The 25,016-nt window shown below is 51.7% G+C and overlaps 1 protein-coding gene across 16 annotated transcripts in view; it reads right to left on the minus strand.

The window, feature by feature from the left end:
- Positions 1 to 8,412: 8,412 nt before the first annotated feature.
- The window catches only part of SSH1 (slingshot protein phosphatase 1), a 54,609-nt gene continuing 38,005 nt past the window's right edge, over positions 8,413 to 25,016 (minus strand). For all 16 annotated transcript variants that reach the window (XM_027575502.2, XM_027575504.2, XM_027575509.2 and 13 more), the window contains 8 exons: positions 23,464 to 23,658; positions 22,206 to 22,299; positions 20,984 to 21,112; positions 18,342 to 18,388; positions 16,783 to 16,929; positions 15,012 to 15,212; positions 12,626 to 13,193; positions 8,413 to 10,100 (listed from right to left, as the gene is read on the minus strand). In XM_027575502.2, the coding sequence (XP_027431303.1) occupies positions 8,847 to 10,100; positions 12,626 to 13,193; positions 15,012 to 15,212; positions 16,783 to 16,929; positions 18,342 to 18,388; positions 20,984 to 21,112; positions 22,206 to 22,299; positions 23,464 to 23,658 (2,635 nt within the window). In that variant the 3' untranslated portion in view covers positions 8,413 to 8,846. The remainder of the gene's footprint in view (positions 10,101 to 12,625; positions 13,194 to 15,011; positions 15,213 to 16,782; positions 16,930 to 18,341; positions 18,389 to 20,983; positions 21,113 to 22,205; positions 22,300 to 23,463; positions 23,659 to 25,016) is intronic.

Genomic DNA, 25,016 nt, shown 5'->3' on the forward strand with positions numbered 1-25,016 from the left:
GGATTGGGGTCCAGGCCTGTCTTGCTCCAAAGCCCTTGATTGGACAGGTGACACTGCCAGGGCCCTGGCACAATACATAATACATAATACATACATACATACATACATACATAATTTGCAGGACCCTGTTGCAAAGTGAAAAGGCCTGGTCTTTGTTAAGGAATTATTAGGGATTTCAGGGCGCCTGGGTGGCTCAGTCGGTTAAGCGTCTGCCTTTGGCTCAGGTCATGATCTCAGGGTCCTGGGATCAAGCCCCATGTCCAGCTCCCTGCTCAGCAGGAAGCCTGCTTCTTCCTCTCCCCCTCCCCCGCCCCACCCATGTGTGCGTGCTCTCTAGTAAATAAATAAAATCTTAAAAAAAAAAAAGAATTATTAGGGATTTCAAGAGTGACAGGCAGAGCCTTAGACCAATCGCGGTGCCCTGGTAAGTGCAGAGTCCCGTGCAGCTGCCCGTGAAGCCTACCCTGAATGCTACATCACCACCTCCCAGACGCTCAGAGGGTGGGCCTGAGCAGCCTGGAGAAGTTCACAGAGCAGGATACTGAGCCACTGCAATCTGGGAGCACTCTGTCTGTTCCCAGGGCTGTGCTAGCTCATCAGAAGGGAGCAAAGACCTTCTCCCACAAAATGCTGTGCTAAGTCCCCCAGAGCCACGAGCCTGGGAGTTTACAGTGCAAATTTTAGCTCAATACGAAAGCATCCTTTTATTAAATCTTTACATTTCTCTTTTTCATTATAAAAGTAACAGAACCCTGTTGCAGAGATGCTGGAAAATAGGGAAAAGGAGGAAAAAACATAAACCTTGACTCCTACCTGTCTGACTCCATTTCTGTTAGCAGGTGGTGTATTTTCTTCCTGTGGTTTACAGAAGGGCTTTCTGTCAGGACCCCGAGGGATGAAACAGATGGCCTCCTCTTTGTCCCCAGCGCCTGGCACATGGCAGGGGAGCCGCAAATTGGGGCAGGGGGAGGAGGGAGAAACCCAGAATGGATGGATGTTATAAAGGGACCTGGCTTGGGTGACCTTTCAGATGCTTCTGGACTCCGAAAACCTCAGGATTCTTAGATTCATAGCTAATGCCTGGTGCTGACTTAAGGTTCGGTCCAATGCGCCAAGCCCTTGTTGGGGTCCAGAAGGTGACAGGCACCGCCCCTGCCCCAGAGGAACTTGGTTTAGGCAATCGTGTGTGTGCCCAAACTTTCCAGGCCTTAGTGAATGAAATGAGGACTCGCTTTCAGAGCACATTTCATTCACAATCATCAAATGAATGCTCATTCACAATCATCAAATATTTATTAAGCACCTACTATGTGCTCAGCATTGCACTAAGTACACTATGGACTATTTTCTTTGGGGAGAGGATGGTGGGGTAGAAAGTATATGAATCTGGAGTCAGGCACCCTGGACTTTTGTCCCTTTCTGGCTGCGTGGCTCTGACCCACATTCCCTAACCTCTCTGAGCTTCCACCTTTTTGTTTGTAAAAGGGGGTCAAATCTGTTGTGAGGACCAACTCAGTAATATATGTGAAACTTGCAAGTAGTAGATGCTCAGTGTAGGCTACTTCCTTCCTGCTTCCGTCCCCCCCTTCCCTCCCACCAGTACCAACAAGAACAGCCACCATGATACAGCATGGGTGGTGGGCCAGGGCAAAGGGGGTTGCGTACATTATCAGCTAATTCTCAAAGTCTTGGCTCCACGAGGTAGGTAGCATTGTCCTTAACCCATTTTGATATCCGACTTCCAAACTAGAGAGCTCACCACCTCCAACATACCACCTGCAGGAGACTCTGTTTCTTAGCATCTGGGTCCTATGCATCCTTTCCTATGCTGGGAGGCTGTTCCTGCCAACACCAACATTTTATTTGCTGGAACAGTTTACAACAAGAGGACTTTTGAGCTGGAATGGGACCCTTTACAACTATACTTCAGGATGCATGAGTAGTTTCCCTTTAAAGGCAAAAAATGGTGGACAGGATTTGGGAAAGAGACACACACACCTTTGTGTCATCCAAATAGCCTTTGGAGCACGACGTGGGTCAGATTTTCCAGGGGCTGGAGGCTTCATTCCTCACTCCTGTGTTTTCTTGCTGATACCTATAGGGAGACCAAGATGCATTTTCAGTTGCTTTTTCTACTTCTGGGGTGGGGACAGCTCTGGGTAAGGTTTCAGGTGGGGAAGAAGCAGTACTTACTGGCTTCACCACTTCCCAGATGTAACCGTGGGCAAACCACTTGCCCTCTGCAGGCCTGTCTCTTCTGTGTGAGCTGTGGATCACATCAACAGGGCTGTTTCGAGGACTCTGGGATTCCTTACGTAAAGTGCCTGGTACACAGAAGGGCAGGTAGAATCTGCTCCCTCGTGCTAGGGTACAGGATGCATGGCTGGGTTTTCTGAGCAGGTCTCACTGTGGACGCTGTTGGTGGACATCTTTAGAAAGGGCTTCCCCACCGTAAGGTGAATCCTTCTGAAACGCCAGTCATTCCCCAAGCCCCGCCTTCTGGAGCCGCCTCCAAGCATCTGGCCAAGAGGGGCTTCTCCAGGCGTCAACACAAGCAAGTGGGAGGGGAGAGGATGGGGCGCTGGGGGGGGGGGGGTTGTCCTCCTCTACAAACTACCCCCACTAGTGGCATAACCTGGGATCACACTCAACCTCAGGATCGTTACCCTGAGGATGAAATCAGGGTAAAAATCAGCCGATGATAGGAACGTTCTCCTGGGGCCCTGGCTACATAAATGGAGTATCTGATGAGCTTTGGGATCATCCGGGTTCTGTTAGGGGGATGTGGGTGTTGTCTCTAGGAAGCTGTGTGGAATGTGATTGTGGCTAGCAAAGTGGAAGCCTGCCCCATTGCATCACACTCTTATTTTGATGGTTTCTGTGCTTGGCCATTAGAATTCCCAGGGAATCCATCAGGAGCGTACAGTGCTGGGCCTGTTCCCCAGGCTCTGATTCATGTTTGGAGCCTGAAGAGAATTTAGGAGGTGTCTCCAGCCTTGCCAATGACGAAGCCTGTCCTGAACCATGACCCTCAGTGGTTTGGTTTCACAAACATCTTACAGAAAGGACCGCCCTGCAGCAGGCTAGCACTAACCACAGGAATCACACTCCCCCCCGCCCCCGGCACCTTAACCTTTTGCTTTGATTTCCTACTCCATAAACAATTCCTAACCATAATTTGGCTTCAAATGTAATTTGTCTAGAGGACTCAGTGTGCTTATTGGCAAGTAAGAGTACTCGGACCTGCTTGACAGCTATTAATTCTTGCTCTCAAGTAATCTGCTTGCATTCTGGTTTATCCATCAGTCTCCTGTGAGTCCAGGCAACAGACACAGCAAGCTGAGGTGAACGAAACATAGTGTTTCTTGGAGTGAATGTGAGTACCCGTGCTCTTTCCCCTGACCGCACAGCCAGAGCAAAGGACACCAAGATAGCAGGGTTTAAAACCAAGTAGCTTAGCTTCGTGAGACACCAAGGGAGGAGAGCCACCAAAAGGGTCCTGACCTGCAGTGGATTGGGACCTGGGCATGAGAACAGCCTCTGTTGTGTGCAGCAACTGAGGTTCCCTGGGATTCCTGCCTTGGCCACCAGCAATAATCAGCCTCCACAGTCTCCTCTTCCATGACATGTGGCTGGGCTAGCTTAGGTGGTGGTGCCGAACACACTCGAGCGAGAAGAGACACCTCCCAGAGTCCAAGTCCCACCTTGGCAGGGACAGGTTTTTTGGGTATACAAATGACCACCCGTATGTGGGTCCGCTCCTCCTTACTAATAAAATCGGGAGGAGAAACAAAACAATTCCTAGAGGAGCTAACATCTGTTCCCTTGTTCTTTCTTCCGTCTAATGTGTCTGGGTTTCTATAGCATGGGGCTTAGCACAAAGTAGGTGCTCAGTAAAGACTGGCTGTCAGGATGATGCAGATATGTTGACTGTCTCGGCAAGGACTGAAGAAGCAGCTTCCTTGTGCACGAGTTCACAGGTCATCAAACGTTTATAAAGAAAAAGTTTATTTTCATCACAAGCACACAGACTATTACAGTACACACCAACAGAAGTAAAAAAAAAAGTGCATTATGCATCTTCTACTGCAAATTCACAGTACAAAAGATACTGCCTTTTAAATATATAATATAAAAAAAACACGAAGAAAAACAATAGAATAAAAAAAATCATTGATATCTTAATGCAACACGCTGGAACCCATTGGCAGCTTCTGAAAACCAAAGAACTTATCTTAGAGAGCTCCTGATTTTGCAGGGGCTGGTGTCTGTCCCCACATTTGGTTGCAGCGAGCTCAGGACACCAACGGAGGAGAAAACAGGGAGGCCTAGGTGGTAACACAGCTCTATTAAACAAGAGTACAACTGTGTGATGGGGGAGGGGGCGGTGCCACCCCCGGCTGGCTGGCAAACCAAGTTCTGTGCTTTCCTTGCTACCATGGGACACACTGTGAGCCAGTGCCTGCCTCACCTGCAGGAACCACCAACACTCCTTGGACAGTTGCGGGGGGGCATCCCCCCCACCCCCGCATACGACTGCACAGCAGATGAGCACAAGTACGGGGTAGGGGGAGCTCCAGCCCTCACGCCAACCACCACTGACAAGGCAAAGGTCCAATCACAGAAGGTGAGAGCTTACCAGTTTCCCATAAATACACAGTATTTGTAAACTATTATTAAGGCACTCAATTGTAAAACAATAATTACAGTGTCGGAAAAGGGGGGAGGAAGCAGCCACCTTCTTGTGTGGCACAGCCAACACAAAGGACAGTAGAGGGGCTGGGGGGCTGGTTGTAAAGACTCCTGTTGCAGAGACTGACCGAAGCCGGGGCCGTGGCACCTACCGCTAGACAAAAGGGGGGTCAATGTCTGGGTCTCCAAGGAGTAGCGCTGCACACGGCCCCATTCCACCTCGGTCAAGGTGATCCGCTTTGTACTCGGGTGACACAGCATGTATGTGGATGGGAGAGAAGTGACCCGCAAGATGATGATTCAAGTTGCACATATATATATATATATATATATATATATGCATGTATGCAGAGTGAGCTCATACACATAAGTATGCAGTTGCAGAGCACACAATAAAAAGACCAAGTAGCTGAGCATGGGGGGCTCAATCAACTCCCTTTGTTTGGCATGCAGCATTGGCAAGAACCTGCGGGATGGCAGCGGAGTGGGGGCACCCTCGCTGGGCTAAGTGTCACCAATTCCTTAGCCTGCCTAGCTCTCCTGCCGGAGGTCACGTGGCTGTCCTCAGTGGGTCCGGGGGAAGCTCTGCTAGGTGGCCAGCCAGAGGAGGGGTGGGTGGAATGTACTCTGGAACAAAGCCTTTCTGGTCAACAGAGAGCACGTCTTTCTTCAGACACCTTGGGTAAGGTCATGTATATGACTGTGCCTAAATGACGCATCAATTCTTCTCACTGGGGAGAAAAGACCCCTGGGGGGCAGGGGGAGTCATGAACCCTCTGGGATCAGGCCAGGGTGGAGAGACAAGAGTGCCGAAGTACAGAGCTGTCCTGAAGATGCTAATGCTCTTGAAACTTTGGCTCTGCCCTGTGGCGTCCCCTGGGCTTATCCAGGAGGGAAAAGGCTTTAAGAATGAGCTGGAATGGTTTTTGGCTAGAGGGGTGGGGTGGAACGGAAGGGAAGGCTGGACAGTGCGGCCACCTGTGAGCAGCTGGTGAGTGATCTCACGCATGCAAACGGTATCACCACCCAGGAGTGTGCTGTTGGGCACCCCGAGGTGGGCATGGGTCCCCGTGAAGAGATCAAAGAAACAGGGAATGCCAAGAGCAAGAAGCCTTGTGCTGAGGTTCTTTAGCAGTGACCATCGCTCCGACACCCTAAAGTAGCATGAAGGCAAAGAAACTGAAATTGGCATTATGGAATCAAGATCAGAGGGCAGCGTGGTTCCTCCTCTCTCCGGATCCAGTTTCCCCCTCATACTTAACAAAGCTTGACAAGAAGACCCTCCACCCCACCCTGGATCGATGCAAGATGACGATGGAGGGAAGTTCAGTCTAACTTGCGGCATGCCGCATGAACTGCAGTAAAAGAGACAGAGGTGAGGTGGGACATGAAAGGCAGTTCAAGACTCAGGGAGATTATCCAGCTGATCTAGAAAAATCCCGTTCTCCATTTCAATAAGGACATTCCCTGAAGATGGTGGTCACCAGGATCAATGACTTTCATAGCAGAAACCCTGCCTCCCACTTGTGCCCCCCACGTTTGGCACATTCGCCATCAGCAAAGATTCCAGACGGAGCATTGGTCAAGATGCGGCCTATCTTATGGCACAGACTTTCTTTTCAGAGGCCAGTGAGTCATGGAGAAAAGTTCGTATACCTCCAGGCCAGAGTGTTATCCACCCAATCAAGAATGCCACCATTTTGCTTTGATAATGGGGACCTGGGCCCTGGTCTGTGTAGACGCTGACCTACAAGCCGTGATTGTGAAAACGAAAGGGTCACCAAAGGCCGAAGACTCACTCCAATTTGTAATCCTCTTTCTACGTTTTCAAAATTAAAGTTTGCAAAAATATATTGTTCTCACACACCAGACATGTGTGGTTAAAAGAGCAACATAAGCCTGTCAGCATCAAATCTAAAGGATCATCTGACACAAAAATGGAGCCACCTCACGAAATTTAATTTCGCAAAACATATTAAACTCAATTATGTTTTTGGAGAATGTTTCTTTTGGCCGGGGGTGGGGTGGGGGAAACCCCAGTAGGTTTTCCAGGAAGAAGTAGATAATCACCTTTTAAGGTGATTTCAGTTGACAGGGGTGGGAAAACAAATTCCTATAAAATAACATTATGTTAAAAAACAAAAACCAAAAAAACACTGGGGAGGAAAAGTTCCTGGAGAGAGTGTTTCAGCACAAACCCCACCCACCAGTTGAAATGTGGACCACCCTTGTCCACCCTTGTTCCTGAAGACCCTGCCCGGGGTGATCTCTGGCTGCTCTCAGGGACCCAGGTCCGACCACTGTAAGGTACAAGATGGCAGTTCCTTCGGCCACTTTCTGAGCTTGGCCGGCGCCGGAAGGCTTCTAGTTCCACTGAATACATCTGGCTGACAGCTGAGTGCAGAAGAAAGCTTCAGCCGGCAGTGCCCATACCTACGCAGCTACCCCCGCCCCGCAGGAGAGCACGCGGGGGTGGGCGGGCAAGGTCTGGGTCGGGAGAAGGCAAGGGTTGGGCCTGAGGTGACCAAGAGGCAGGGGAGGAGGCCTTCGGATCTGCCAGTTTCTTCCTGGCGGGCCCTGGGCAGCCCTGTGTTGTCAAATGAAACCAAGGGTCAGCAAACCTTTTCCAGAAAGGGCTCAATCGTGAGGATCTTAGGCTGTGCAGGCTACACGGTCCCTGTTGCAGAATAGGTTGTTTTTAATAACCCCTTACAAATATAAAAGCCATCCTTAGCTCATGGGTCTGTATACCAGCGCTGCAGACTCCCTGGATGAAACCCTTCTGCCTTACTACCAAGCCCTTTTCCCTGCTCTCTCTCTTCAAAATACTTTAAACAGCCTATCCTGCTGACCAACACGAGGACTCCCTCCGCCCAGGCCCGGGCCAGTGAGTGTCACAGGCACAGCTCACCTGATTCTGAAAGTCCCCCCCCGGCCCGCCCCCCTCCAGCCCAGGCTGGGACTACAGACCCCTCCTCTACTCTGTCCTCACCGCTAGGAAGGGCCAAACAGAGACAGGGAACAGTAGCCTCATGGAAGGAAGGGGCGACTGTAAACATCTGTGAAGCTTTTCAGTGGTCTCATTTCTCTGAGAAGCTGTAGGGCTGTTCCTGGAGAGCGACTGGCAGAGCTGCTCGTGACCACTTAAAGCCCCTTTTCCTCCCCGAACATGCTCCGGTGACCTCATGAGCCCAAGGGCCCAGGCTCCTGGCAGGACGATCCACGTCTCGGACCCACCGCCCCTGCCAGACGCTCGAGCGCTTTCAAAGCCTCAACGCAACCACATCGGGTTCAGCAGCAGACGAGACGTGGTGATGCTTTGTGGGCCCTTCTCCCCAGACCGGGAGCAACTTACACGTCAGCATTAGCAATGACTGAGGACGTCCCATATACACATCCCCTCTCCTCACCCCAGTGCCGGCCAGACACACGCCGCTCTGCTGTGACAACACACCAGGACAAGGAATTCAACTGCACAGATGATCTCCACGCACCACAGAGTTGGTTCAACAACAGCATTCCACAGCCTTGTCTAACTTTACCTAGCAGTGGTGGGTGCGGTCGACTTAAAAAGTCTTAACACTTTTTGGGGGTCCCCACAAAAGAATAAAAATTAAAAAAAAAAATTCTCTTTTGGAAAAACCTTTTCTGACACAGCATTATTCCCTGGAAGGAGCCTTGGTCACTACTGTATTTTAAAAATAAAAAGCACAGCAAGAACAGAGGTAGGACTTATATTGCCATCCAAGGGTTTCCCCGCAAGGGCCTGAATGAGCTAGGAACGTGCGCCGTGGCGACGGAAACATCACCGCTGCCACTCTTTTGCACGGTGCAAATGGAGTATTCGGGATGTGTGTGCATATCTGTATATGCTCTTTTTAAGAAGAGGATTCTTCCTGAAAACACAGGACTTGGGGATCAGAGTTTTGTATCTACTGGCCGACGGCTTCTGGCTCTCCTGGGCCACCCCACCACTGGCGTCACCCCCCCTTTCTTCTTGTGCTGGGTTATTCTTGTTTTTTCTCCTCCTCTCTGCGGCAAGAGTGGGGAGGGTTAGAATGTCAATCGTTTAGGAGACATCACGGCCAAAACCCACAGTGAAACAAAGGGAGGGACCACGTGAAAATACACGTCCGAATACAGCAAGAGGCGGGTCAGCTTTTGCTCATCCACGAGGGGCTTCTCAAGTGTTCTGAAGCAGATTTCCCTGATGGTTGAGAGGTCGCGGCTGGGTTCCTTGGGGCTGCCTGGGGCTCATGCAAGAAGGAAGACTCGCTCGACTTGGCGTCCCGGGAGTCGGTGAGGGCGGACGCGTCTGCCTCACCGGACAGGTCTTCTGTCGAGAAGTTGAGACTTCCAAGCTTGGCCAGAGAGTGTGAGCGTTTCAGTGGGGACGAGACGGTGAGGCCCGCCAGCCGGAGCCGGGTCTCAATCTCCTGCGTCCGCTGCTTCACCAGGCCTGGCTTGCCTCGGACGCTGTGGATGCTGTCACTGCTGGAGCTCCGCGTCAGGTTGGAGCTCATGGAGGAGGACGTGGGGGTGTAGCAGATGGTCTTCAGGAAGTCTTTCGAGAAGTGAGTGGTGTGATCCAGGCGGCAGAGGAAGGGAGTGGGGCTCTTGAGTGGGGCGCCTTCGAACGGAGGGGGGATGGCCTCTGACTTGTCATCGCTCCCAGCGAGGCTGGGCAGGGCTGGGGGCCCCGGCGGACGGGCAGGAGCCAGATCGGGGTTCTCCTCGGGGACGCTGGCCTCCAGCCTGCTGGCGGGGCCGTCCCTGCAGGGAGACGCCGGGTCTGCGGGCGTGCCCCTCAGCCTCTCCAGTTCTTGGGTGTGCTTTCGGACCAAGCCCGCCTTCTGCAGCTGAATGATGGACTCCTGGTGCTGCATCAGGTAGCTGTTGCTTGTCGGCTTCTCGGCCTCTTTACTGAACAAAAGCCGCAGGTCCTTGGCCGGTCTCAGATCTTTCTTGGGCGGCGATTCAGCCTTTGCTACGTCCATGCTTGGAGGGTTCTTATCACAGTGAGAATTCTTCAAAAGGAGGGACTTTGGCAGGACTTTTTGGGTTTCTCTGGAAGATTCCAAAAGGCTAGCTGGTAGTTCTGGGGCAGCCGTGGCCCCGGAGCCACCGACGTCTGACCTCCTCGAGCCTGCTGGTGGTAGCAATGGGGGACTCTCGCTTGGGCCAGAGGCCAGTTTCTCTAAAGCTCGGGATCTGCTGGACGTGTGGGCCACAGGGGAGGAGGTGAGGTGGGGCAGGAAGGTTGGCTGGGTACAGATGGCAGGAGCTCCAGGGTTCTCGCCCCGCTCCCTGAAGGCCTCAGGAGCCCCACTGGCTACAGGGTACACACAGTCGGCACAGGATTTGTAGGAAGGCTTCACCTTGTTAAGGATCCCGAATATAGCATCGTGCTGAAAGGGGACAAGAACATTGTGAGTATACAACAGCGAGCCAGAGAAGGGTGTGTGGGACTGGGTAGGCACTGGAGAGGCAGTGCCCCCCAGCCCCGCCCCCTCCAGTCAGTGCAGGAACACAGGCCTCTTGGAACCCACTCAGCCATGAACAGTGGTGGTTGGAGACGCTGAACCCAACTTTCCAGAAGCTACGTGACTACGATCCTGGGCAAACCTCCTGCCACACAGCCAGCATGATCAGGGGCACAGCCTGCTCAACCTTGCCTTCACCATCTCACGTGGGCGCCTCTCCCTTTCTTTCCCTTTCAGAAAGAATCTGTGCTTGGGGAGTACGTAGCCTGAAAACGGGGCTCTTCCCTGCTAGCATGAACACGGCTAGCTCCAAAGAATCACCATGTAGCCATTGGCTGTGGTCTTCACAGTGGAGGTGGTCAAAGGCAAAAATGGCTTTGGAAAGACTCCAGTACAGACCCAAACACGGGTGCTCACAGTCCCGGATAAGGGAGCCAGGCTGAGGTGGGTTTTATAGACCAATAGGGAACATGTTTGCATTGTTTTCTGAGGAAAGCCACCTGCCTCTAGGCGAACGTGCCATGCACCTCCACGTCGGGCCATTCCGACGGGCAGGGCAACTGCTCACCTCCCTCACACGCCCATCGACAGACAACAGGGCCGCTCCTATGGGCTGAGGCGGGCAGTGGTTTAGCTGCGAGATTCCCAAGCTGGCCTAACACAAAGGCCCCTCGGCAAAGGGCTGCTGGTCCATGTTTCTCCCTGCCCCCTGCCCACGGCCCTGACCATCAGGGCCTAATCCCATCCTGTGTCACAGATGTAGGTCCCCCAAGACAAGAAGTCATGGGTGGTCCAATACTGGAGGAATCATAAGGAAACCCAGCCATGATTCCTAGAGGCTGCAGGGGAGCACACGGAGAGCGTGTGGTGGGGGAGGCCAGATCTCCTAACCTAGTCAGGATTCCTGGGTCAACCAGTGAGACCCGACCACCCCCGAACTCTTGACCCAGAAATTTTTCTGAAGCTCTGACTGAAGTTTTCTCCTAAAACCTTTAGAACCTAATGTTCTAAAATGTGGTTAGAATGTCTCACGGTCGGAGATTTAGGACTACCTTTCGGAGCCCAAGGAGCAATAGGGTGGGAGCAAATTCACTCATCCAACTCATATTTAGGGAGCGCCTGTCACGCGTCAGGACCGGCGTCAGGCACAGGGGCTGCAAACGAGACATGGTCCCTGCCCTCAGAGGGTCTAGTGTGGACCAGAAAACTGAGTGACAAGTGACAGGATGGAGAGGGGTGAGCTCAAAGTCTTCTGCAGAGGGAAGGCTTCCCTGAGGAGCCGAACCTCAGCTGACACCTTTGGGACAAGCAGGTGCTGACCAGGCAGAGGGGAGGAGAGAAGGCACAGTCACCTTGCAGCTGAACCCCTCAGCAACCTGGCACTGTAGTCAGCAAAGAAGAGTTGAACAAGTGAAGGAGTGCTTGTCTCTCGGTCCTCCTATTCTCTAGAGAACCTCACCCATTCAATCCAATTCTGGCCAGGAAAGGCAGGCCATCCTTCATGTCTCTCCTTACCCACGCTTCTCCTATTCTTCATCCCAAGACCCGCCCGGTGCCGTTTCAGACTGATGGACAGTCCTGGACAGACGTTTTGTATCAACTGTCTTCATAGGTATTTGCTCTTTGAGGGAAGGGTGAGTGGTGGGAGAAATTCACCAGTAATTAACATCTGGTACTTCCCATTTTGCTTGTATTAGAACATGGGAAAGACAAACCCTCTGGATGTGGGAATGCATTGCCGAGTGCTCTCACCTGTGAATCCCGGCTGTCTCGGAAGATGGGCGGGGAGGCCTGGGGAAGTGAAGCTCCTTGGCCCGGGCCGTGGCAAGAGCCGGTGCAGAGCGAGGGTGGGACCCGGGAGCGGGCGGCACAGCACACCGCTCATGACACCAGCCTCAGCTCCCGGGCCCCCCGGAGGAGGGGAGAGCCTGGCGGATTTAATAATTTTCTGAGCAAGGGCCAGCTTGCTAAGACCATGTTGCAGAAACCCACCAAACAGGACAGCCACGTGGGACTAATGGAGTCAAGCATTAGAGTAGGAGTTGGAAGACCAGATATTTGATGATACTGAGCAATTGCTACCCATTTCTTCAAGGTGGTATTGTGGTTATGTTATAGACGGAAGCATCTGTGAACGAGCGACCCAGCTGGGGTTTGGTTCAAGATGATTCAGAGTGTGGGGAAACTGAGTGGGGCGGGGATGAAATAGGAATAGCCTTGTGTTGATAAACGCTGAAGCTGGGTGGTAAGTTTTGTTGTACATTTTACGTAAGAAAGAGACCGAGCTGAAAGCTCTGACCAAGCGCATTGGGAAGGGGGGGGCCTGCAGGGATGAGCGCCAGGCCCTGCACACCCCCAACCCACGGTACGCCCGCACTCCCAGGCGCCCTGCAGCCGCGCTCGGGGAACGCCCGCTGCCCTTGCCCTCCGCGCCGGCCCCCCTTGCCCACCTCGAAGTCATCGGGACAGCTCCTCTTGCTGTTGTTGTTGTTAAGGTTCTCCCGGTTGAGCAGGCTTTTATCGGGCTGGGGTGGGGGCCGCCCCCACCGCCCTGCCCCTGGGGCCTCCTCCCCTTCCATCTCTTCCACCTGCTGCAAGGAGCCGCTCTGGGCCTTAGGGCTCCCAGACTCCAGCTTCTTCCTCACTTCCTTCTCGCAGAGTCCAGAAGCTTCCTGGGGATGTCTGGCTGGCGTGTGTGCCTCGGTTGGCTCGGCCGCTTCCTCCAACAGAGCATCCCTCTCCAGATCTTCCAGGTGGACCAAGCTGCCAGGTTCATCGTTGGGGGAAGGCAGGAGGGGGTCTGAGAGCCGCCGGAAGCAGCAGGGGAGAGTGGGGCCTCCTGGGGCCCCGCTGTCTGGGAAGGCGGGCTGGGCAGCATCGTCCGGGCAGGGCAGCCGGGCCTCCAGGGTGCCGTCCAGGGTCTCCGGCAAGAAGCCCCCCGACCCTGCAGGGTCGTCCGCAGGCTGCTGGAGGCAGGTCTCGCTCTGCTGGCGCCACAGCTTGTTGTGCCGTTGTTTGCTGCGGGGGAGGAAGGGCAGAGGAAGGTCATGGGGGCCAGTACCCTGAGGGTCCCGGGAGGGACAGCGAGACACAGCCCACGGCTGACAGATGGCGCTAGGACGCTCAAGCCCCGTGGCTCCCGGCAGCAGCCCTCAGTGACTCTGCCATGCAGTGACGATGTGGCAGACCCGTGACGGCGGTCTAGACCTTGGGTACCATCAGGGTCTCGCTGTCCCGCCTCGTCCTGTGAACTTAGCCACGCCACCGCCCGTCCCACCTCTGAGGCCCTCCATCTGTCAGGAGAGTAATAATCCTCTCCTCCCTAACCTGTAGGGAGAGAATGGGGTCCGAAGCAGAGAGCACATGGGGATTTTTGGGTAAACACATAATGCACGTCAAGTTGGGACGACTGGAGAAAACCACGAGATTTTTTTTGGGGGGGGGTCAGAAAGATGACAGGTCACTTTTAAAAATAAGTCTTATGATACATTTTTAATGTAAGGGTCAAAAAAAAAAGGAGAGAAAATTTTAATGTGAAATCAGGTAAGTAAGGCACCTGCATGACCCTTGGCGCACCTGTACCAACACCCTGCAGGGGTGCGGGCTCCGATGAGAGGAGATGCGGACAGGACAGTGTGAATTAAGGGCCTGTTGTTTGCAACGCACGGGAGCACCACGACCATTCGAGACCGCTCCGTGTGCTCGTTCCAGGCAAGGCCAAGAGGGCCCCCAGACGGGGCTGCAAGTCAAGGTCACTGCCTTGTGGCTGTGACCTCGGCCTGAAGACCCCTGATGAGGCTGTGGAGGCTGCAAGCCCCTGATGGCAGCAAGTGTCTGAAGGGCTACGGGAAAGGAGGCAGGATGCCCATGCCTCCACCCCCTCCTCATCGTCCCGGGGCCCCGCCTGGGGATCTGTCCAGTCACTCCCTGGGTGACAGTAAAGGGACTCCAGAACTGTTTTCAGACCCCGTTCCACCCTGCCAGGGCACTCCTGCTTGCTCACACTCGGCCAAGAAGCCCGTGGACTGAGCCTGTGGCCTCCTCATAATACCAGTCAGAAATAATCCAGGGAGAAAGGGAGTCCCAAGTGCAGTGGGGATCCGCCTCCACAGGGCCTCCCCACACCGTAGCCTTGGGGGCCGGCAGACCCGGGTGTGCTCTCTCCCATGTGCTGCCCGCCAGCTGTATGATGTGGGACACCCTAACCTCCAGCGTCAGCTCATTCCCCCCATACGCCGGGGATACCCTGTCCTGGGCAGACCTTTTCTGGGTGGGGGTTAGAGATTTCAAAAGCTCCGTTTTATTCACCGCGAGCCAGGTCTAGCCCGGCATCTGCAGAGGTAAACCTGCACAGTCCTCAGGTAAATCTCACAACAGCCCTGCCAGGTGGGCTTGGCCTGCAAACTCAGAAGAGAAAACCAGGGCCGGGGGAGATGGGCAAGCTTGCCCTACGTAGCCCGGCTCGTCGGTGCTGGAAGCCAGTCGGCTCTGCGGCCTCGGAACTGCCCTGTGGCGAAGCCTGGCTCGGGGCTCGGCACAAAGCAGATGCTCAGGAAACGGGGACGGCCATGTGCCTGTGCCGCCCATGATGTCATGCCTTGGACGAGGAGCCGCGCACCGTTCCCTCCAGCAGCAAAACAGCTTTCTGTGTGTGCCAACAAAATCAAACAGATCCCTCCTGGAAACCACTAATCAAACCCCAAACAATAGCTGTTTTTCTCAGTCCGGCTACCCCCCAACCCCCCCAAAGGCGGGACTTTAGCTGCAGAGGCTGCTGCCAGGCCGGACAGGAGCCCGCTTGGTTCTGCCAACCCTTCCCCGCAGACGCTCACCCACCTCGCGTCCAAGATGCCTTCATACTCAGACAGCTGCCTCATAAAGCCCGCGTTGGGCCGTGTAATGCTGCGCTTCTGCTTCACGTAGTTGTACGCTTTTTCCAGAGGCCAGCCAAATTCCTTCATTGCATAGGCTATGACCGTGGAAGCCGATCGGCTGACACCCATTTTGCAATGTACCAGGCACTTGGAATGGTTCCTCCTGCACAGGCGGGGGACAGAGTCCAGAAACTTCCAGAATTTCATTCTCTCAGGTTTTACCCAATGCATTTTGTTTTTCTTTAAACCCTGAAGTTATCTCAGTGCCCAGACCCCACCACCCCTGCCACGTCCTGATATTTATGCAGCAGATGGCCACACACCCTCGAAAGGAAATACCTTCACTGCAAAATCAATTAGCACACAATGGGAAATCGAGATAAATCTGTCCTTGCCTTGCCCAGCAGTGCAGGGAGGACTCCCAAATTGGGCTGCCCTCAGGGACAAAGCGGGACCGCTGGGATGGGCCAGGAGACCACAAACTCTTGCAGGAAGCAAAGGGGCAGCGAAAGGGGCAGCTGCAAAAGCTACACAGCTGCCCCAGGAGATGAAGATGGGCAATGGGTGACTGCAGAGAAAACGGGGTCAGCAAATGGAAGGGTGTGAGGCCCTCGGGAGGGCAAGATGCTCGCCAGGCAGGGAGGGTCGAGGAGCTAGAACAAGGACGGCAGCACCCTGGACTCGGACGAGGGGAAGAAAGCAGGCGGATCGGTCATTTGTAAGGAGGCGGTAGTGGCCTGGGCGGGGCTGATGTCACAGGAATGGCAAGGCCGTGTTTCTCGAGACTTCGGGGGCTCGAGAATGGGAGGGTACACGATGCTGGAAGGGGCTGCACCTGGGAAGCTTTATTTGTACAGGAGGCAGACCCACCAGCCTGCCTGTTTACACTGGAACCAGCTGGCCCGTCAGGTGGGTCTGGGCTCCTTTCCTAGACCCCAGGCTTCAGATTCATCCCCGTTTGTCAGTGCATTTTGTTCTGTTTTTGTTTTTTTTGTTTGACTGCTGGCCTGGAATCTATCCCCCAGGAATGCAAACAAACTAAGATTCGGTAAGGACATGTTATGGAGCTTTGACCTCAAGAGGTATGAAGCAGAAGACAGGGTTTCTCTTGATAGCATTGCAAAGGGTTCTCTCTCTCTCTCTCTTCTGGATTTCAGTGAGGCAGAGTTGTCCCATAGGAGAATAAGGGGAGGACAGAAGACAGGGTGATGTCAGGAACAGGCTCAGGGCGATGGGGACCTCTGACGGTCTGTCCCATTCCATGAACAAGAAAACTGCACTAACTCAGGTGCAGAAGGCGGGCCAGCCCTTGCGGCCTCTGCCTGAGCAGCTTTCTCTGGGGAAGCAGCCCCAAAGGTGTTCAAAGTCCACGCAAGACCTGGCCCACCCTCCTCCCTCCTTTGGCTCAGCGACTCCCCGTAGACAGAGCTCCAAAGAGTGTCCACGAGATAACAGATCCTCGCCTGGAAGCAGTGATGATGACAGAAGTGGGATCCAATGTCACAGTCGATGACAGGGGAAACAGGCTCACTGGGGCCCCCACCCTGAGAAGATCAGTGACTGTGCCTTTTTGGTGTTAGGGGGTCCTGTGGTCTAAAACCAGAGGTCCACCAGACATCAAAGGCGCCACAAACCAGAGATGTCTGAGTCTGGGACTGCCATTAATTTCTGCCCAGCTGGCATCTGCCAGTTACTTCCTCAGACCAGCCTCTTTGGCTTCTCCATCCACTTACTTTGCTTTGTTTATGAAATGGTATGCTTCGTTCCAGTGGGCAAGAAGGTCCGTTGTCTCTTCATCGTAGACGCGAATGTTATGATACGCAAATAAGCCAGGAAAAAAATTATCTATTTCTCTGGTGACATTTAAAATGTAGTCCACACTGTAAGGAGAAAAAAAAAATAAAGAACAAATTTAGAGAATCAGAATGAGGAACTACAAAAAGACAAAGTAACAGAAAACTGAGCAAGGAAAAAAATTAAATATATACTCATAAAGCGTATATGTTTACGGTGGGACTTTGGTTTTTCCTTAAAGAGTAATTTTTTTTCCCCCAAATGTCCTCTATACGATGAGAATGTATTATACTTATAATAAAGAACAAATTTCTTTGTAAAAAAAAAAAACTTACAAAAAAAAGTTCAAAGCATTGCTGAGCAATGTGAGTTCTGGAAACGAGACATATGTATTAAATACATTTTCAGACACACTCAAAGTTTCAAACTTCGAAATGGTTATTTATTAATATATAAAGGCTTAAAAAAAATGAAGTCTCTACTTTTAAATAGCTAAGAGCGTAGAATATATCCATCCATTATTCATGTCCTTGAGAATTGCCTTAAACCTTGAAACAAGGCAGACTACAAATAAATAAATAAACAGTGGGGAGGGTCTTTGAACGCAGGTTCTCTAAACTTGATACTTATATTCCCGGAAGACCAAAATAATTCAGGAGTTAGAAAATACCTCAAATAGGGTTTGTAAGAGAATACTTATAAATGCTTTACAAAATACCTTTCAAAATCATTTATTTATTCCCAGCCAGAGAAAGCATAGATGGTATCACTCTACATTTTAAGAAAACTTTCTGTTGAAAGAACACATCTTAACCAGTTCTAAAGATATATTTTAAGATTTGTTTAGTCTTGATTTTTAAATGCAGTAATTCAAGAATGCCATCATGTCAGACCCACAAAATGGTGATTTTGTGGCTGTGTTGTTTAAAAAAAAATGTCCAGACATCTGTTCTTGAAGGTCTAGATTTAAACTTTTTTTTTTTTTTTTTTAATTCCTGCTGCTGGGCATTTCTCAGACAGAGATGGGCATATGTTTCTGACCAACACTGAGTATTTAGCCGCCAGATTCCCACCAGGCCCCAAAGTCTAACCTCAGGGACAACCAGGAGTGGTCCTGGGACCAGAGTTGCCGACTGGCCCCACAGGTGTGTGTGTGTGTCCGTGCTAGGACGGCCAGCACCTGTGCTGGGGTTTGGGGGGGAGGGCAGTGGGGCCCAGGAGGGGGCTTGTGGCCCTACCAGCATCCAGGCTGTCCTCTGCCACTGGAGTGTGACTGAGAATCGTTCTTGGTGACACACACAATCCCACAGAACCCCGTTAAGATCTAAAACGCATGAATTATTCAGGAGGTGGCATTTTGAAGCACATCTGCTTAGCTATGCAAATCAGCCCAGCCCTTGGAGATGGGAGACAGGGTGCGGGCAGTTATAAGGGCTCAACCTTGGGGGCTTCTAAGCTGCCTGGAAGGACAAGGGGGGGACGAGGGGAGCAGACTCACCCTGAGCCCTGCAGTTCCTCCAGATTGGATGCATTCCATTCAGAGCCCTGGGGGACAGATCACACAAACCCCCGTGAGTGTCACATGTCCGCCTCAGAGCTGCTTAGGGGATGCACGGGTGGGCCAGCCCTGGGTGGCGGAGGGTTATTTCATGGGCCCTTGGCCTTAGATGGGCGGACAGAACTAAAAGAGGCTGCTAGCCAAGCAGCTTCCGGAGGCATTCCCGGCGTCGTCAGCCTGCGTGGAAGGCCCTGGCTGTCCCCTGGCCTTCAGGGAACGGCAAAACCTGTACCACCGCCCCCCCACCACGTCCTTTCCTAAGGCTCCGGCACGGTCCTGTCACCAGAAGCAGTGACCTCCGGCTTCCCGCTCAGGAGAGGGCACTTTGACACACCACTAATTTAAAGCAGGAATCTGTCTACCTTTTCAGGCAAGTATTTTTTAAAAGTTCCCACCCTCTGACCCAGTGGTTCCACATACAAACAGCTGCCCTGAGGAAACATCCAGAATTCGCACCTAGATTTATGCACGAGGATATTTATGGTTATTTGCGAGGACAAACAATGAGAACAACTTAGAGGTCCTTGACAAGAAGAAACTAGTAAAATAAATGATGATGATGATGAAGCCACATGATGGGGCAATTAAATATAAACTGTACTTTGGGTGGCTATTTAACGAAATGGGGAAACGCCGCATAATGAAAACAACTTAAAAAGAGAAAAACAGGACACAAAACTATATAAACATTATGATTCTTTTTTTTTTTAAAGAAGCTATATAGACATAAAAAGAAAAAACCCAGAAGATGGGAAAAAAATATACTAAAACGTTAACAGTAACTACATCTAGATTTGCAAAATTGGGAATGCTTTTTACTTTCTTCTTTGGAGTTACTGGTGTTTCTGATCCTTCTATAACATGTTTTAATTTAATGCCTTTTAGAGCATATTATAAAACGAACCCTCCATTTCTGAGCTTCCCAGGAACACAGAAGGGGAAAAAACAAAGAAAAAGCTATCACTTCGCTCTTAGGCAATGCAAATGACACAGAGTTGCGAAGAACAAGACCCCCCCCCCAACCCCCGACCCCAAGTCTCCCTAGAAACTTCCTTTCCCAGGAGGGCAGACCCCTCAGGACGCAGGGGCCCCAGGGGGCCGAGTGGGGCTGGTAATGTGCGGGTGTTTTTCATGCTGGAGGGAGAGGCTCAAATATAAAAATTCCTTTAGTATCTCTCATGGAAAAAGTGACATAGAGCACCAAACCGCATTGAAAAAAATAATGAAAGCTCACTACATCTGTGAGCATCCTCTTGTTGTGATATCACCACCTAGTGGAGAGACAGCCTGCCTTCTGTTGTTTCCACTAGGAAAAACCAGCAACTTCCCTGGGAGATTAGAGCCCAGTGCTGCCTGACGGCTTTCTCAAGATATAGGCTTCAAATCCACACGTTCATAAACGTTTTAATACAAACGTTAAACATACGTATACATATGCATGTATATATATGTATATACATATATACACGCACACATATTCACAAATATGAATTGATATACACAAATATATTAGGTATATATATTTGAGATATATATCTATATTTAATATACTAAGTATATACCACGACATATATACCACGACACATGTGTTTGGAGAACCATTAATTAATTCTTGTGGGCAGAAAACAAGATCGTTCATGCCTTCAGCAGCAAATACACTTCCTCCACTTTCCTAGGAAGTCATTTTTGCTGTAACAATGGTTGCCGTTTATTAGTACCTACAGAAAGAACACTTGGTGCTTGAAGAATGTCTCTTACTTAATCCTCACAATCATCCCACATGGTACAGAATGAAGGAGAAAAGACCAAGAGGCTTGCTCCCCTCACACAGCTGCTTCGGCTGGGGAGTGGGAACTTGGCCCTGGCGGGTCTGACTTTCATCACACTGTACCACTTCTCTAATTTTAGTAACACGCTCTCCCCTATAGTCTCTCTGAGGGACTCTGCAAACTTGCCAGTTGCCTTCTATGGAGATTTACAGCATTAAGAGCATCTGAGCAAGAGATGGAGGTGCGGAGAACCTGCACAACCCGGCCCCCCTGGTGGTGCTCCCAGGGCGTGCCCCTTCGGTGGGCCTGGGAGCAGGGCACAGAGTAGCCACCCGCACAGAGAGAGGGGAAGAAGCTGGGCTTCGGGGGTTCAGTTTGTTTTGCCTACTGTTTCTCACGTCTCGGTGATGCCCGGGCGTAATTCTGGGGTTTGGCGAGCATGCACCCTTTCGTACCTGGGGGTTCGGAGCCTGCAAACCGTGGGGAGGTAACTGGATGGGGCCTCTGTGTTAGCAACTGAAGACCAAAGATGGAGAGGTTCTGAAAACTGCTGCCAGTGGACTGTGCCAGAGAGCCTTCAAACAACTCCGCACAGCTCAGCTGGGAGCCCCATCTCACACATCTGGCCCCAGGGCAAACCAGCGCAGGCCAGAGGAAGGGGGTCGAAGATAGGAGTTCCCAGAACAGCCAGGATCGAGGTCCCAGCCACTCCAGTTCTCTCTCCCTTTCTGACTCTGCTGCAAGCTCCAAACAATCAAGGTCTGTAGACGGATGTTCCCCAAACCAGACCCTGCCCTGTGAGGCGCTTCTTACGAGATAGAGGTGGTCGAAGATAAGGGAGGGCTTGTCCATCTGTCCCAAGATAAGGAGCATCTCGTTGTCTATGAATTCCTTGAATTCTTTCAGGTTACAGTTCATCTGCGTCTCTAATTCATTACGGATCTGTGGAGCAGAGAAGAGCAGGAAAAGTGATTCATTACAAAACAAAACAAGAGCCATCCACCTCCAAAGAAGTCAAGTCACAACTTAAACTGTGGTTGTTTTCAAAAAAGGTGTCTTGTTGTTTTGGTGGTTTTTTGTTTTTTTACCCCAAAGTAAGTGCACAACGCACTGAGACGCACAAGCACATACGTAGGTGGTGGGAAGGCAGGCTACACAGCCTCACAGGCAGTCTGACTGGGCAAAGTTTATTATTTTATACCAAGAAGTTGATTCGCAGGGGATCTCTTCTACTGAGTTTAAGGCACTTCTATTTTTATAATTAAATATCAAATATATCACAGTGAACACATAAAAGCAGTTTCATCTTGCATTGGAAGGCATCACAACAGGAAAGTTTTTTGTTGTTGTTGCTGTTGTTGTTTTGGTGGGCAGCAAAGTTTATTGAGCGATAGTACAAAGCTCCCAAAGAGGAGGAAACCCAAGAGAGTTGGCTGCCCCACAATATGACTTTTTATGTGTATTGATTAATACAAAGGGTGATATATGGCTTTTTCAAATGGCCCTTTCAAGCCCTTATATCTACCTAGTTTAAGCGATTATTATAATTCATTGCATTCTTTTGAACAAAAAGCAACTGAAACAAGAAAAAAGTGATCCAGAAAAAAATTCGAAGGCACACAAAAGGCAGTCCAGGGTTAGTAACCTGCTAGTAAGTGATAATCCTGAAATAAGAAATAAGAGTTTGCTGTATCTCAATAAAACACAAGGCAGAGAAGAGGGCGCTAACAGGCAAATGTATCTCAGGGCAATGCGTGGGTCTCGTGGAATTAACACCAAAGGTCTTACAGGTTCAGAGAGATCAGGAAATTTGCTCAAGGCCCCGTAGCTGGTACGCAGCACAGCTGGATCCAAACTAGAGTGGAACTCTAAGGCCTGCACTCTCTCTGCTAAGTCCTGTGGGAAAAAGCCTCCGAGAGTCTGTGAGCTGACCCGTAAGAAGGCCAAGCGGCAGACCTGCCTCCGCTGTGCTTTGAGCAACAGGACAGATGGACAGCTTGTGACCTCTGGCCTGCTAAGGGAAGAGCTCTCTTACTTCTTTTGAGGTCACGTTTTCTAGATCCTGGCTCATCATGATGCTCCGGAGCTTGGCTTTGATGAGGCGCTCAGTTCTTTCCCCTTCGGTTGGCCTAGAAAGAAGGGACATTCAGTAAGATGGAGAACGACAGGGAGCCTGAGGTCAGCGTTTACAGAAACGCCAGATACTCTTGAGCTAAACAGCACATGGCCTGCACTCAGACAGCTTCCTTCTTGGTGTGCATGTTTTTGGGAGGAGGGGAAAGGGACAGAGAAGTCCGGCTCTGTGTCTAGAACTCCTGTGGGAGTCCACAGAGTGGTGAGCGGATAGAGAGCACAAACAATGGCTGGAAAGCATAGTCCTCGTTCAGGTCTGCAGAGAATCGGGCTCTCAGGACGAGATGCTGGAAGCACCCGTGGAACATCCGCCCACCAACCAGACCCTTCTGTCTGCACTTGACCATGTCTGGGTGGGAGGACATCACCGGGCCCACCTCGCCTCGTCTCCTTCTTACGTGGAGAACCCACGTGCTTCCCTGTAACTTCTACCCATCAGCCCTGCTATACACAGACCAGGGTAATTCTTCCACAGAAGGCCCTTCTCTATATTCAAAGGCAACTGTCATTCTCCCCAACCTGCTCATCACTTGGGGCCTCAAAGAATGTGGCTTCTGGTCCTCTCCTCATTCAGGCTGACCTCTGTGTCCATGGCCCTCATAATGCAGTCCCAGAGGGACACACGACTCTGGGGGAGGAGGGTCCTAACCAAGACAGAAGCGGGGAGCCCTTTCCTTCTTCTGGACCCAGACTTTCACTGAGTGCAGCCTCAGGCCACGTGAGCTCTGCTGGTGGCCACGTGACAGAGGCCCCGGATTCACTGTTGTGGCCTCTAAGGCAGGCTGCCCCCAGCCAGTGCCAGTACAGTGGTGTTTTGGGATCCTGGGACGATGGATATATAATACTCCTCAGAACAGAGGGAAAGGCCAGACCACAGAACATGGCCCAAGAGCCGGTGAAGCACGTAGGCAGATGGGGAGTTATGGAGCTGTTCCCCGGAAACGCATTCACACCCAAATCCATCTCTAATTTTAGAAATGGGGTGGTGGTCCCAGAGCCTTCCCTAGGCCAAAGACTACCCATGGGCAGCAGGTGAGGAGTCCCTGCTTGGAATGCTGGTCCTGGGAGAGGGGGCTCCCAATCCCAGGACTACCAGGGTGGCATGACCCTGTGCAGACTCAGGGTGGGGCCCGGCGTGGGTGAGGCAGTGCCGCACTTACTTGTCCACAAACAGGGCTGGCGAGTCGGGCCGTGCAGACTCCAGGTCCTGCATGGCGTTCCACTCGTTGATGCAGCTCTGGTCCGAGCTGATGCAGCTCTCGTAGTAGGTGGCCCAGATGAGTGCCACGCCACCAGGGAAGTAGTTGTGTCTTCGTGCCACTTCGCAGGCCTTGTGAAGGACCTGCAGGGCAGACCTGGGGTGAGGAGGGGGGACAGGGTCAGGCCTGGGGAGGCACAAGGAGTGCTGGGCTCTTCCCTCCACATGGGGGGTGGAGAACGGGGCGGGGCAGGGGGACCCCTCAAGGACTCACTACGAGCGTCCCCATATACAAAAGGTTACGTGCGGGATGCAAGGCAGCCTGAAACCTTCCAGCTGCCGGGTAATGGAACCCAAGAGTAGATGAGCCATCCTTCACTGTGCCCAACAAGGAAACAGTGCAAACTTCGTAACTCTCCCACCCAGGCTGGCTCACGGCTCATCTCCCACTCTGCCAGTTAATGCCCAAGAACTGATTTACTCTGGAGGCGGGGGGCGGGAGGGACACCGCCACAAAGCCTGGCAGGGGGAAGGAAAGCCTTTCACATGCAGCAGACGCATTTTACTGCATTCTGAATAACTTGCTTTTTAACCTTTACCCATCACTGTTATAACAGCTTCGATGCTTAGCTCTCTTAGGGAAAGGAGTGCTAGAAACTCACATTAATACAGAGACGTAATGAAGAAGAGGTTCGGGAAGGAAGAGTGAGGCAGAAGGAACAACGTGGAGAATGTGTATGCTAATGCTCAGCTTAGTCATCCTTTTTTTTTTTTTTTAAACAAAAATCTAGGCTGAAACTTTCTCAGTGAAGGGGGTGAACCAGGCATCGATGAAGGGTGGGAGTGGGAAAGCCCCGGAGGGAGCGAGAGTCCTCGGGGAAGGGCTCACCCCTGCTATGTGCTGCACGCATCCCACTCAGGCATGTCTGTCCTATCTCTAGGCTGCTTCAGGGAATAGGCTTGAACTGCACATTTACTAAATTTAGTTTTGCTCCTGAAATTCTGGAAAAACATGTGGGCCTATTTTTTACTTGCCTGTAGAGAAAGAGGTAAGAAATGATCCAGGGATGCAAGAAACATCTGGGACATCAAGGGAACTCTGATTTCGTGATTTTCCCCAGAAGGAGCCTGAATTGAGGGCAGTGTAGAGTATTGGACGAGGTAAAAATGAAGCACCATGTTGACTGGTGCCCCATAGGAGAATTCGGCCTTACTCTCGCTGTCCCAGGAAACAAAGTAATGACTGGGAAACACTGGGCAGAACCCTTCTTGTCAGATGCCACCAGCTTTCTCCTGAGCCTTTTCCAGACTGCTGGAAAGAGAGATGGTTGTGTTGAGTTTGCTGCAGGGGTGGTGTGTGCGACCCTCCAAGGATGAGGGAGGCTCGCAGGTGCATGTGCCGGGTTTGAAGCAGCACCAGCCTGACCTGTCGGCTACCTCATCCCCAAAGTAGAGTGTGTGGGAGGCCCTCCCCCCAATGCGGGCCCTGCACCCCGCATCCTGTAGCGGGACACC

The sequence above is a fragment of the Zalophus californianus genome, chromosome 14, assembly GCF_009762305.2.
Source record: "Zalophus californianus isolate mZalCal1 chromosome 14, mZalCal1.pri.v2, whole genome shotgun sequence".
Classification (NCBI taxonomy): domain Eukaryota; kingdom Metazoa; phylum Chordata; class Mammalia; order Carnivora; family Otariidae; genus Zalophus; species Zalophus californianus.